The 14766-nt window shown below is 33.4% G+C and overlaps 1 protein-coding gene across 1 annotated transcript; it reads right to left on the bottom strand.

The window, feature by feature from the left end:
- Positions 1-10318: 10318 nt before the first annotated feature.
- Positions 10319-14766, bottom strand: LOC131626188 (6-phosphogluconolactonase 3, chloroplastic-like). The gene is made up of 3 exons (XM_058897015.1): positions 14306-14766; positions 14039-14174; positions 10319-11178 (listed from the first exon to the last, which is right to left on the bottom strand). The coding sequence occupies exons 1-3, from the start codon at positions 14629-14631 to the stop codon at positions 10714-10716; spliced, it is 927 nt and encodes a 308-aa protein (XP_058752998.1). The 5' UTR covers positions 14632-14766; the 3' UTR covers positions 10319-10713.

Genomic DNA, 14766 nt, shown 5'->3' on the forward strand with positions numbered 1-14766 from the left:
CGCCACCGTGGGAGAGAAGCGGAGTGTCGTTGAAGTTAGTGGATAGGAACATGGGGGAGAAAATGACTTGAATACCCTTGGAAGGATTGTTCTGTTGTAAACGTGTTAATGAGAAGTGAACGCGAAAACAAACACGCCTTTGGTTTCAATTTTTTGGTGTATTGATAGAGAAGCCACTTATTTTTGTCTCTCTCACTGTGAAGAAAAGAGAAGAGATAGAGATAGAGAGAGAAAGAAAAGAGAGAGAAAGGAGTGAGATGCAAATGAAAGAATCTCGTTTCCCTATGCATATGTTAGTTGGAGAGAGGTTTGGGCTTTTTTTTACTTTTGAGGAAGGACTGCAATAATCGTTGAAACGATGCCGTTTTCAAACATTAACTAACTAGTAGTAGTATTAATCAATCAATCTTGTTATTAAAAGAGATACTATAGGATTTTAATAAATTAAATTGTTTAATTAGTTAGTAAAATAATAATAATAGTATTGTTTTAAGGAGACTATGACTATCTCCGTCGCTAATCTGTTCACTAATTATATAACTAACTTGCATTACTGCAATTGGAAAATAATGTACAATTATGTTTAGAATATTAGCATCATAGCATGCATGTGATGCTGAATATTTTATTATTTTATAAGATGATGACGTTTTAATAGAGTTTATACGAATTCTTTTTTTTTTTATATCAGTCATGCCAAATGTTTTTATACAATTATATTCAAACCGCCCCTAAAATAGAGTTTTGCCATGGTACCAAAAAAAAAAAAATTTGTTGTGCATTGTTGCTTGGTGTTTACCGTAGCACATTACTGGACCAAAATTACTTCAGTTTAATTTAAAAGTAAGTTATTTTCGAAAGAAGACACAAAAAGTAGTTTAGTACTACTATATCAAAATGGTTTTGAATATAGACTAATACAAAAATAACAACATTACATATTCAATCAAAAAGGAGTTTGAATTTATTCAAAGATTACCACCGACTTGTCTAGTAGTGTAACCAAATCCCATGTTACTTTTTCGTAACATGTTAAAAATGGTAATTGGATTTTTTAAAAGGTTATATAATGTTTAGCAAAGCATTGTAATTGACCCAAAATATACTCAGCTTGGTAATTCTTTGAACTACCAAAGTTATTATCACTTGTACTACTTATTTTTAAGAAAAAAGTTATGGATTGTTTTTAAAAGAAAAACATGAAAGGATAAGTTTATACTATTTGTGATTTTATGTCATAACCACACCAAAAATACAAATGTGAGTCAACAAAACATGTGTGTAGTTTATTTTAATATTATTTTAAAACAGGAAAATAGGTTAAACAAACATTAGAAAACAGGTTAAAATATATTAAACAAACAAACAAGAAAATTTCTTTAGCCACCTCCCTATGGGGGTCACCCCCAGCGAAAATCCCAAAATACCCCTGCTTCGGAAATGAACTTCCGAAGCGCTTTTTTTTTAAAAAAAAATTCCATAATTCGGAAGTGCATCTCCGAAAACACCTCATGGGGGGTGTCTTCGGAGATGAACTTCCGAAAAGCATATTCAAACAGAAAAACCAGTAAGCAGCGGCAATAGAGTTAGCCAGAAGAGAAGGCAGAGTTGAGGAACATCTCATCTTCATGCTCAATATGTAGATTCTTGGATTCCATTAGAAAATCAATTTCTTCGCTTTTAAATTTCAGAAAGAAACCGAATGTGATTAGTTCAGCGAGTGCAGAGGAACATGATCATGATTCTCGCGTAAAACGCCTTCAGATATTGCTTCAGAGAAATTTGAAGCATGTTTCATTTCATCGCCGCGAACACTATCCATTTTCTGGATTATAAACATAGAACTTTGACTTTCCCAGCGCACCCCTTTGTTTGATTCTTTTGTAATGACGTCCCCTGATGATAATGATAAACTATAGCTTACATTGATTGGCTCCTTTGACTTTCCCAGAGCATGTTGAGAATATTATTTGGATCAACATGCTCGAGTTCAACATCATCATTCACAACAGATGATTCTTCTTTGGATAGTGACTCAGAGATATTTCTAGCACCAACTTTTCTGTAAATATCAGATAGTTTACTCTTGAACAATGGTGTCATGTTATGCTTAGGATACCATACAAAAACTTTCTCGCTCTCAAAAAGCTTCTTCATATGAAGGTTATCTGGAATAAAAACATCTTCCTTATCGGCCAGAAGTATATCATTATTTCCTGATGTCGTAGGTAGTTTCTTCAAACTGTCAGCTCGAGTACCGCTCGCCATCGCTTAACGACGAGGGAGGGTTGATGATCACACCTTTTGAGATCAAGAACGACGAAGATTTAGCGGTTATGTGGACAACGTTCGACCGATTTTCTTCGAAAGGCCCGATCGAGTTGGACGCCAAACTTCAAAGATCGGCGGACGACGTTATCAAAATATTGACTCATCCCCACCTACCCGTGTTCAACAATATGTAACTTTAATTTTCAGTAATATTATCGTTGTAATCTTCACCCGATTAAATAAAGCGAATCGTTGTTGTTTTTCATTTTTCTTCTGTCCAGACATAAATTCGGAGGTTCATTTCCAAATTCCATCATGGGGGGTGAGTTCGGAGATGAACTTCCGAAACACCACATTTTCTGAAAATGTGACTTTATTTCGGAGATGCATCTCCGAAATCAATATTTTATATTAAAAAAAACACGTTTTCGGAAGTTCATTTCCGAAAACACCTTTTTTTCAAAAGAAAATACCATTTCGGAAATGAACTTCCGAAACAAGGGGTAATGTTGTAACTTCACCAGGGGTGGGCAAGAAGGTTAGGATGTGGGTGAAGAAATTCTCACAAACAATATGATCTACCTTTAAGGATTTTACCAAAAAAAAAACATTTAAGGAAATGTGTAATTTTAGAAAATTAGGATACTTACTTCATTTAAAATTATTTTGTTCAAAATATAATTGTGAGAATCATGTTATCATGGTCAAACTAGTTTTTTTAAAGGGTCTAAATTGTTATTTTGAGCAATGGACGAATATATACAATTAGGATAGTATGAATATTTTAACAAATGTAATAAAAATAAATTGAAATATTCTTAGAATTTCTTTTAATATAAAGGTGGCACTGGTCTCGATTACTAAAATTGATCTTTTGAATAAAACTGTTGATGACAAAAAAGTTAAATTAAAATAAATAATGAGGATATTATCAACAAATTTTTGATAAATTATTTTCAATATATTTAATTTTATAGATCAACACGCTCTCTTTATTATTATTAAATATATGAAAAATAGTCATTCGCTTATGTGAGTTTTATATTAAATATTTAATTTTTTAATATAAAAAGTGATGTTACTTGTAATATAAATATAAACTAAAAAGATCTCCGCAACTGCGATCGAGAGGATTGAAATTATTTGATGTCAGAACTAAGAATTGAACCCCAAATCAGATTAGGCGGTCTAGTGGGCCGGATATTGGTGGTGAAAGTAAAAAAAAAGTGATCTGAATTTGAAGTTAGGGTTATGACATACCAATGCTCTGCGACCGTAACAAAGCACGATGATAGATTTTTTCAGTTTTATGGCATAGTATTTGTTGTTATTGTTACTTGCTAGGTCTATCAAAATTGCTCTTGCGCTGCCGTATTGTTTGTGAGAGGGACAAAAATGTTTTTTTATGAAAACCTATGAAGTTGGGAAGCCTAAAACTAATATTGACTTCAAAGTAAACAAAAAAAAGTCATATCAAATACATCAATCATACAAGCACTTCTTGAACCTTGAATCTTCTACTTGACGAGGCTTGGGATATCTTGAAGTTAATCACCGTCATCAAAGAGCTAGAAAAATAGCATCACCGAATTCAACTAGCACATTAGCTTTGTCATTGTCAAAACCCAAAGAAGGTCACTGACATCAGGATCATTAACTTCATACCTACAAGCACATGGATCCACATATTTCTCCAACTGAGCTCTCCAACTTCAACGAGAATAACGCTTTCAGTGTCATACGTAACCCTGGAAGGTGTGTAATTGGAGTTAGAATAAGCTCTTATTTAATACGCCTAGAAAATGCGTGGGAAATCTTGTGCCCAATTTTCTTTAGATCTCTTTAGTCTTCTTATACGTCCCCTTAATAATATTTTGTTATCTTCTTGTTCTTGATTGTTAGTTTAAAGGTGCTTCACTGACGTACATTGTTGTTTGACTCCTAGGTATTAGAAGAGCTTCTTTAATATTTTGTTCTGTTAATTGGTTATTGTTGTCGATGATATTCCATATTAGGCTAAGGAATTCTTTTGGAAGAATTTTTAATATTAGTGGTTGTTAATCTTTGCTAAAACCTCAACTTTAATCTATTGGTGAAATTATACAATGTCACTATAAGGAACTTTAACTTCTCTGAAGCAAAAGGCTTAAGGATATCCACACTCACTAGGAGAACGCCAACAAAGCAGATAAAGTAATAGAGTTTAGATTAAGGGGAAATATAAATGTCTTCGTGCTTCTGGCACCATTCACATTTTATTACATATTCATTGGAATCTTATACCATTGAAGGCTAGTAATATCATATATGACGACTGTCTTAGCCAATGCCTTTCCTTCGAGATGTTGTCCAGATATACCCTTGTGAACTTTGACGATGGTGTATACAGCTTAATCATGCTTTAACGGTTTTAAAATAGGGGTGTATATCACTTCGAAGGGGTTTGTTGGTAGAGTTATACTCGTTCTCTTAGCACATGTGCAATCTCATATACCTTGAATGAACTCAATTTGTCATTGATCATAGCCACATACCTACAATAATAGACCTTTTCTTTGTACATCCCCCCTAATTGGGGGATTAATAGTTGGGAACTTCTGCATAATTTGACTTATGCAACCCCTATCTCATACGCCAACTTGATACTAGCAATAAAGGTTATGTATTTAACATGGTTCTTTATGGTGGAGAAGTCAAAGCACATTGATACTTTTATTATGAGCCCTTCGCCACTCTTGATAATAAGGTTGACTCTAATTCCTCTACTATTTGATGACACGTCTGTGAAGACGACCCATTTCATGCATAGTTCCTATCTTTACAGAGTTAATTCTGCAATGAAATCCATAAAGAGTTGGGCTTTTAGGGCTTTCCTGATCTCAAAAGAGATATCAAACTCTAAAATATCGATAGATCACTTTGTCATTCACCTCTCCAAGTATGTACCGGAGAGGAATTACTCTAAATTTTTATAAGTGTGGATCACTATTAAATATGCTAGAAAGTAACATCGCAATTTTCTTGAAGCTATTAGCAAAGCTAGAACAATATTCTCAATCTTTTGGGGTTTTTAGATCTTGCTAATGCCACTGAAATGAAATAAACTAGACTATTGTTAGTGTATACCTCTCTCACTATGAAGACCTTTAATGCTCATGTTGTTACTGTCATATATATAAATGTCTCCTGAGCCACGGGTCTTGACAAGACTGAGGTTTTGGAGAAGGTGAGTTTCAGTTGTGTGAAGGCTTATTCTCATTTTGGTGTCCATTTGAATTGTTTGTGGAACAAAAGAGCATGATGAACAAATATCAAAATGAATTTGTAAAGGACGGTGAACATCTTGTTCAGATTCATTATTCTTTCCTTTGTTGATGAAGTTTCCATTTTGACTATGGCGTCACATTTGTCTGGATTAATTTTAATCATTGTTTATGTGAGATAGAATCCCATTAACTTATTGTATTTACCCTGAAGGAACATTTTTCAAGGTTTAGTCTAGTGTTGTATTGGAAGATGCAGTTAAACACAGTGGTAAGATGGCTTTCATGTATTTTAATTAAGGTACATATTGGCATGTGAGTTGTGAATTTGAAGTCTCACCTTGCTTATCAGTTGTAAAATTAATGGACTAATTTTTAAGTCATTCTTGATTTTGAAACACTTTCAACTCCATTGTTAAGATATTTTCAATAAATTATTGACTTTACTCATTATTATAAAGTCGTAAACTAAAACTAAATTAAAATAAAATGGGAGAAACAAGATTAGGGGAATATGATAAACAAAATTGGGGAAAAAGGGGAATCAAGAGAGGTGAAATAAAATTAAAAAAAATAGGGATATAAATTTGTGAAAAGGAGAAAACAAAATTATGGAAAATGCGAAAACAAAAATTAGGATTCAATTACTTTTAAAATGGGCATGAAAAGAATATTTGGATTCCTCCATAAAAAAAAATTCCATCAAATTAAAGAAGCACTTCTACCATTCATCATAATGAAAATAGAAAAAAAAAACACTATTAAAATGATGAAGATAGCTCATATAGAAAGGAATATGTTATCGTTTGGAGTTAAGTCGTTTAACATTTAACAATATTATATATTTAATAAACTACGTCATCTCCATTAATAAAGAAACTCGTCAAATTGATCTCTTATACGCCAAATAAAATAAGATTCATTTGACTGTCCTTAAATTCTCATAGATAAATTATCATATAAAAATTTAATTATTTATTCAAAAATAAATATTTAGAATATTATCTTTTGAAAATCACAATTAATTAATATAATTGATATAAAATAATTTTATAACAACTTGTATGTATCTTATCATATGTATTGTTTAAATATTTTTTTTAACTAGTAACCTAATAACTATATTTCCACCCATTAAATAAGTTATTGATAATTTAATGAATAAGTGGATTATTGTAGGTTGAAAGTTATTATAATAATAAATCATTGTTAACTAAAATTATTTATACATGCATTTAGTAAGATGTGATGATCCCAACTTAAGAGTGGATATTTGAGAGGATATGATATTTGATATTTTTGTGTGGGCTCCATGGTTTTTAAAAGTTATTTGCTTTCCCATCAATTGCCATTATAAGATCCGACAAATCAACTATTAAAAATTCCCCCCAAGATATGCATATTTCTCTCCACAATCTATCATATATATATATATATATATATATATATATATATATATATATATATATATATATATATATATATATATATATATATATATATATATATATATACATTGAAAGCCTTTTGTTTGTTGGCCATATAACCCTCCAACATTGTCACGATGAATATTGAAGAGACACCTTTAAAAATAACACATATCTTTAATATTACAAATTAAGGTGAGTTTAGTTAAATTCAACTAATACAATCTCAATTGTTGAAATCAAAAATTTGATATTATGACTTGAATTGCAATATTTTTAAGCCTAAACATGATTAGAATGTCAACCATAGAGTAACTACTAATAAAAAAACTAATTAATTGAAAAAAGTGATCAATCTTGTAAGGCCCATATGTTTCACCTTTTGAATTGTTCATGTTTTATACTAGGTCCTTTTCATGATAAGAAGAACACAATGATGAAAGAGGTTTCCAAAGAATAAAGAACGAGTCTAAAGTGAGCATGCTTCATTTCTATAGGATAATGACAACAACAACAACACTATGGTAATTACCAAATTGCACTCGTAATTTATTGCCTTAATTATGTGAAGTGATTGCGGTCAAAATTGCTAATCATGAAGTGGTTTGTTTGCGTTTTTAAGCAACTCGTATATCATTGATTAATTTGGACTTTTTCAATGAAGCGAGGCAAATTAAAGGAATAAATTAATTCTATCTTAAACCACCTAGGATAAATAATTTACTTGCACATTATCTCTTGTCCTTAATATAAAAAAGATTTATATTAATTCTTATATTATAGACAAGAGATAATATTATAAGTAAAACTTTTTTTATATTTGATAATTAATGTATCTAGTTTATGTATGAGTTAAATACATCAATCTGCAAATGTATTTAAAAAAATTAAATTTGCTTATAATAGTGATTGAAAAGTATAGATTTCAAAGAAATAATAATGGTATTTCTTATTAAAAACACATTATAAATTAACCTCAAAGTTGATATGTTGGTGAAGGTGAAGGTTTTGGTTGTAATAGTGGACCTCCTCCAAATTTTGGATTACAAGTTTTACATTAATTAAACTAAAGAATTTATATAGAGTGACACTCTTCACTTTACATATTAGTCTTTTAAAATTGATTTTGTAAAACCTCAAAGGGTTGGCTCAGTTGGCAAATGAGCTTTTTCCAAAAAGGGACGGAACCGGCTAGTACCCGGGTTCGATCCCGGCTGGAGTGAAAAACGCCCTAGGGCCACGGTGCCATCGCCTCCGAGCCCGGGTCCAGATTAGTCACGTGGGGCCCCTTTCCCCCGCGGATACCGGTCGGTTAACACCAAAAAAAAAATTAATTTTGTAAGGATGAATTAGATCAAACTTTAATAAAATATCACAGTTTATCGATCAACGACAAACCGCCCGCCATTTATATCCATGCACCAAATCAAAAAAATAATGCTTGAAGTGAGAGGGAATATTGAGAAAAATCTCAAGTCTCGCATTGGTTAGAGACCTTACAAATTATTTTTTAAAGTCGGTTTTATAAAAATGAGTTAGGTCAAACTCTAATGTAGTATCATAATCTATTGATCAGACTATAAACCGCCTACTATTTATATCCACGCATCAAACTCAAAAGAGTGTTGAACGTAAAGGAATGTATGAGAAAAATTTAAAATTCCACATTAACTAAAGATAAAACTTTAAAAAAATTTATATAAAATGACATCTCTCTTCTTATAAATTCGTTTTATAAAAATAAATTAAATCAAACTCTAACCGCCAGCTTCTTTAAAAAAAAAATTATTTAAACCTAAAGATATGATTGCGAATTCATTTTTTAAGTTTATACTATTGGCATATGTTTATATTTAACACTAGTGCATGTATATTTTCTTATAAAATCGAGGCAACATCGAAGTGGGGAAAGTATAATAAAGAACTTAGTCAAATACACCTTTACTCTTTTTGTGAAGCATCAAATACTCCTTTAGCATGCATGCAATGAAAGTGACATATAATATAAGAGTTTTGGGGGGAAGAGAAGAGGAGACAGGGAAAAAGAAGGAAATAAAATACCAAAACATTGCCATCTTGGACTTATAGTACCACCATCCAATTTGCAAATTGCAATAGGAAAGAAAATACTATTTGTGGTTAAAGGTGTTCAAAAAGCAATGCCATGTAAATCCATAAAAGATAGATATACAAAACGTTGTGTGGAAATATAATAAGAATATGAAACGTGAGGTGAAGAGAACATTGTTTGCATTCCCCAAATTTGCGGTTCCATGTGCTTAGAGGACGTTTCTTGCTTGTATGTTCATCCCTTTTATAAGTTGCAACTTGTTTGGATATATTCTTGGAGTGGTCATTAAGAATGCAGCTAAATTAAAACCCTTATAACAGAGAGTTTGATAGTTTATGGTGTGTTTAGATAGTGAAGAAAAATAGAATGACTTAAAAAATTGATTATAAAATAAAAGAAAAGAATGATGAAAAATAAATTGTTTCGTGACAGTTGTGCAGACCCATCATATTACGGGGGTTACATGTATGGTCACCCCAGTGGTAATGCACGCGCTCTTAAAACATCATATTCGGACGCGGGTTCAAATTCGTGACATCTCATTTATTCTCTTTTAAAATGTGGATTTCAGCCACTAAACTATAGAAGGAAAAATAAAAATAGATGATACTTTAGAGATGAATAAAAATAGTTTAATGACTACTTAATAAAATTATATAGTTGAGAGATCAAATTGAATAGATGATGATAGTTTATAGATCAAATTAAGGGTTTATTTAGTAATAAGTACTTGATTTCAAGTCAAGTTACTCAACTTCATCATGTCATGTTGGTTTAAGTGGCCGAACTTGACTAAGGATAGGGTGGGTAGGTTGGGTGGAATAAGATTTTCCACAGCCAAAGTCTGATTTAGTTGAAATATTCAAAACTCAAACTTAATACACTATTTATAATAAATTTATTTTAAAATATTGAGATTTAACATTTTTAAGAGTTTGAATGAACCCAAAATTTAAATTTTAGAGACTTTCAATAAAACTTAGCTTGCAAGAATAGGAATTCTATTTTTATTTAAAATATAATTCAATACAAAAGAAAATTTATGCAAAAAATAAAACAAAATTAGAAAATAACGGTTGAAATGTTAGATTGATTTTTAATTGAAATACAATACCTTGTTAAAAAGATAAAATGATACTTTTTCTTTTGGTTTTTATTATAAAAAAAATATTTTTTTTAAATATATTTAAAAAAATCAACTGGCACAAGGAGAAAAAAATCAAAAGTTCAAAGTCAACCGGCACAAGAAGCAAAAAATCAAAATGCTTAAGGCAAAAGAGGGAAAATAAAATAACAACACTAAATAAGGATAAAGTAACTCGCATATAAGTAGGGGTGGAAAACGGGCATGCGAGAACAAATCATCTGTAGAATGACTTCGAACTCACCCATCACTCTCCTCACTAAATTGAAACTCTCGAAAGACCAAGAAAAAATCAGGGACGATAGCCTTTCGCATGAAGCATTTCAATTGAAATGGAAATTTTTGAACCAAAATAACAACTTCACATTGCACTCTTTCTTCACTTTACCATCCTCTTATTGCTACAAAGACCTCTCCACTCGACAGTGTTCACTAGTATCACTCAGATATGGAAGATTCAGTACTAGTTATGTGTGACCTATTACACAAACTCCTTATTGCAAAAACAAATATACTAACACAACTTAGCTTTGGGATCTACAGCTTTGAGGCTGCACCTTGGTCTAAGAACCATTTCAACTCCCCTTCAGGTGAAACCAATGCAGCAGGAAGTTTATCAGCTGTTTCAGGTCCGCGCAGCGCAGAGTGAACTGCATCTGCTTTACCGCTACCAGTCACCACAAGTGCGATGTATGCGGAGGCGTTGATCACAGGAAAGGTAAATGTTATTCTCTCTGGCGGTGGTTTTGGGGAGTCGGTAATGGAGGTAACCCATTTCTTATTCTCATGCACAAGAGGGTGTCCTGGGAACAAAGAAGCAACGTGTCCATCGGGGCCCATGCCAAGCAACATAAGATCAAATTTTGGAAATCCAGTGGTTGTTGATGACGTTATCACATTGCTATTGACCAAGTGTTTGACACATGTCTCGTAATCATCAGCTGCTCCTTCAGCTGAAAGGGCATCATTGATTGCATAAACATTACCGGCTGGAATGGGTACCTGCCAAGAGAATTGTGATGAGAGTACCAACGGGTTAGAAAGACATTAAAATATTTTAATAGAAGACTATTTTAGGGAGAAAGAATACCCTGTCATACATGCAGCCACTTTAAAGATTATACATAAATAAAAATATTAGCATATAACTTGATACTGACGGCAACTAATTCCCTCTAGCCTCATTCCGAAGGGCATACCACTGTCCCCCAACATCTTGTGGGTCACGTCAATAAAAACATGTCCATGTAATGCATTCTGTCCAATTCCAAATAGGGTTCTAATTGATAATGTTACAGTAAAATATCTATTCGCTCTTTTTCATTTTTTCCTAACAAATGCTTCGGTGTCGGTTTTATGTATTTTTTAATGAAATATAAGGTCGCCAGCAAATTTGGGCTCGAAAGCTTGTGCTTCAGCATTCACAGAACAAACTTTAGATTCCTTTACGTATACCCAATCCGTTAAGAACCCGATAATTGGAAAAAATAATAATTTATTTAAGAAATAGGAGAGAATCTCTCCTCCAAGGGTTTCCCCTTCACAATAGAGAATACTCTATTCACAAATACAAATTATCAAAGAAGCTCTCTATCCTTTGTGTTCTTGTAAGTCGTAACTATTATAATATCTATTATTCTATTATCCTAACATGGGTGCTTAAGCCTTAAACAATATGAAGCAAATGCTCGACAAATGGCTGCAAAAAAGTGATATTTGCTTTGCAGTGCCCCATGCATGAGCACCACCAGTAAAATCTCACCAATTGTACTAGTGGCTTTAAATAGAAGAAGGAAAGGAGCTGAAAGTACACTTTGCATATAAGGGGCACTTGAAGTACTGCGGGTTAGGATCTTGTCCATCCTCAAAATGGAGAGGATCCCAACTCCTAAAGTACACCTTCTGAGCTTGATTGGAGAAACTTGAAGGTTCAACCTACGACTCATCATCAATGGACTTCCTCACTTCACCTTTTTCTATTTTCCTCTCTTTGCCATTATTTTCAGTTCCAATTAAATCTCTTGTTAGAGTGTTGTAGTTCACTTTGGATTGTGTAATAAATGCTTCATTTTTAATCTATCATATTCTCTTAAGATTTGAGAAGTGATCTTCTTGCTTAATGCTTCTTTAGTGCAGCTAGCCATGAATTGATTATGGATTTATAGTAGAGTTGGAAAATTGACTATAATTCAAATCTAAGAGGTTCACGTCTATTGATGATATGATATCCAAAAATATATCTAGTAATTTGAGTTGGTTTTGCTGAAGTCCTATTGTTTGATCATTCCTTTTTCTCATTAAATAGGACTAAAGGATTGGTGAGTTCATTTGGTTAAAAGATGATCAATTAAGCGAGGAATTGGCGGACTGTTTGGTAGGAGAGGGAATGGAAGGGAGGGAAGGGGAGGAGAGGAAATTAAGGGACGGGGATGGGAGGGGAAGGAAGGGAATTAAAATCCCCTCCAAAGTCATTTTTGGCTCCCCTCTAAAATGAGGGATTTGGAGGGGAGGGAATAATTGTAAGTATTTTGACTTAAATAGCCTTATAATTAATGTGATCTTAAATATTTACAGGGTAAAAAATAATTTCATACAATCCCTCCCCTCGTCGAACCAAAAACAGTTTTTTAAAATCTCTCCCCTACCCTTCATCTCCCTTCCATAAAAATCTCTTGCCTCCCCTCCCCTCCACTTTGTTGAACAAAAATAAGGTGGGATTGAAAGGTGTCGAAGGCTGATGAAACTATCTCAAACTGTTTGATACCTTTACACACCACCACTCTTAACTTTTGGTGAGGAAAAGCATGAAATAATAAGCTTAGTAGAAGTAAACAATGAATGAAAGTCTGTCAGAAAGTACCCATTCAGCAATGGAAAGATTTAGAAGATTCAACCTTCAAATCTGAAGCTAGAGATTAGATCAGAAATGATCTAGGGTACATAGCAAGGTCTGGATGCAATCCTAACAATTTTTTTGTGAAACCTTTAAAAAAAACTCAAACTATTATTCTATTGCATCTTGTTATGTTTTTACTGTCAGTGGCTCGGTGCAGTTTAATTTTCTTTTAGATTTACTTCTAAAAAAGTTACTTAAATCCATGGTTGTCAAACTCCAGACCCCACCTAAGATCATCCGGGTATAGGAAAATCATGACATCGTAACACACAGATTGTAAGAAGCCCATCATGTGAAACAAGCCCTATATCACCCTTTCTCCAAACCCTAAAACTCAAACTTCATCTTCTCCAAAATGCATGCAGCTTCTTCTCCCGCTGCCTCCCAACTGTGTCTACTGCACCTCTGCACTTTCCGTCCTCATCCATCACCACTTCTCTTCAAGTGAGGCTGGTGGCCGGTAAACAGGATCGTAAAATTTTCCCTGCAAACTGGATCAAATGGGTCCTTGACGGACGCTGGTCCTACATGTTTGTTCGCCATGCCGCTCGCACCACCTCGTCAAGAGATTTCAGCACACATCTAGTATCATCAACCTTGTCTTAAATTAGGGAATTAGTGATCGGTAGCTTCACTCTATTGAGAACACTACTCATCCATTCCTTTCAACACTCTTATGACTTGTTATACTTGCCAAAGTCTGTAATGGATCCTCACATACAGATTGTTTTGACCTAAGTAGCACTCACACTTCAGATTGAACACTTGTTTGTCGTATACCACCCGTTGGTGTTAGACGATGACAGAATACAGATCTATGTGGTTATATTCTATCAGTTCTAGGTTCTCAAATTATTACTAATGTCTCCGAATTTCTGCTTTAGCTTAGTAGATTTTCACTACTACTAAGTGCTATAGGTTTATGACACAAACCTAAAAAATATGAAGAAAAAAAACAGAAGATACCTTGGAGAGAAAGCCATCAAAAGCAAGCTTATAGTTACTATCTTTATGATCCTTTGGCACAACTCTTTCATCCACCCAAAACACATGCCATTTAGCCCATTCAATAGAATCAACATACGGAGCCTCCAACAATTTCCTAAAATCACATTTTCACCACAAAACCATATAATAAACACAACATAAACCTAATTCAATTCGATTAAATTAACCATCATCAACAATCAATAACAACAACAACTGATAAAAAAAGTGAAAGAATAGACTCACTGAAGATAGTTGATCAAAGAACCACCAGACAGGCAAACAGTGAAAGCCCCTCTTTGTTGAGTAAACTTATTGGAAAGATCAGCGACGTATTTAGCCAGAGAAACGGCCAGTGCCTCTTTCTCGAATACCTCAACTTGAACCGCCATTGAAGATTTCACAGCCTCGCAAATGAATCTCTTGTTGGATTTTGCGCTGAGCCCTTTGAATCTGAGGGGTTTAAGAGAGAATCGAGTGGAAGACGGATGGAAGTTCGGCTTTGAAAGGGATAGCGATGGGGTTTGCGGAGTGTTGAGACGCAGGGTGGGGTGGGTGGAAGTGTAGGCCATGTTCTGTGTGTGTCTTGTTCTTATAAGTGGGAGTCACATCAAAAGGAACACGTTCTCGCTGGTTTGTTCACCAACCCAATTTCAAAAGAGTGAGGTGTTGTGTTGTGTTGGTACATTTTCCTTTGTTTTTCTTCT

The sequence above is a fragment of the Vicia villosa genome, unplaced genomic scaffold, assembly GCF_029867415.1.
Source record: "Vicia villosa cultivar HV-30 ecotype Madison, WI unplaced genomic scaffold, Vvil1.0 ctg.000273F_1_1_3, whole genome shotgun sequence".
NCBI classification, from domain to species: Eukaryota; Viridiplantae; Streptophyta; class Magnoliopsida; order Fabales; family Fabaceae; genus Vicia; species Vicia villosa.

Coding starts and splice junctions, on each gene's coding strand:
- LOC131626188 (XM_058897015.1), bottom strand. CDS start 14,631: ATGGCCTACACTTCCACCCACCCCACCCTGCGTCTCAACACTCCGCAA. Junction 14,175..14,305: donor TCTTTGATCAACTATCTTCA/GTGAGTCTATTC, acceptor ATGTGATTTTAG/GAAATTGTTGGAGGCTCCGT. Junction 11,179..14,038: donor TTGATGGCTTTCTCTCCAAG/GTATCTTCTGTT, acceptor TTCTCTTGGCAG/GTACCCATTCCAGCCGGTAA.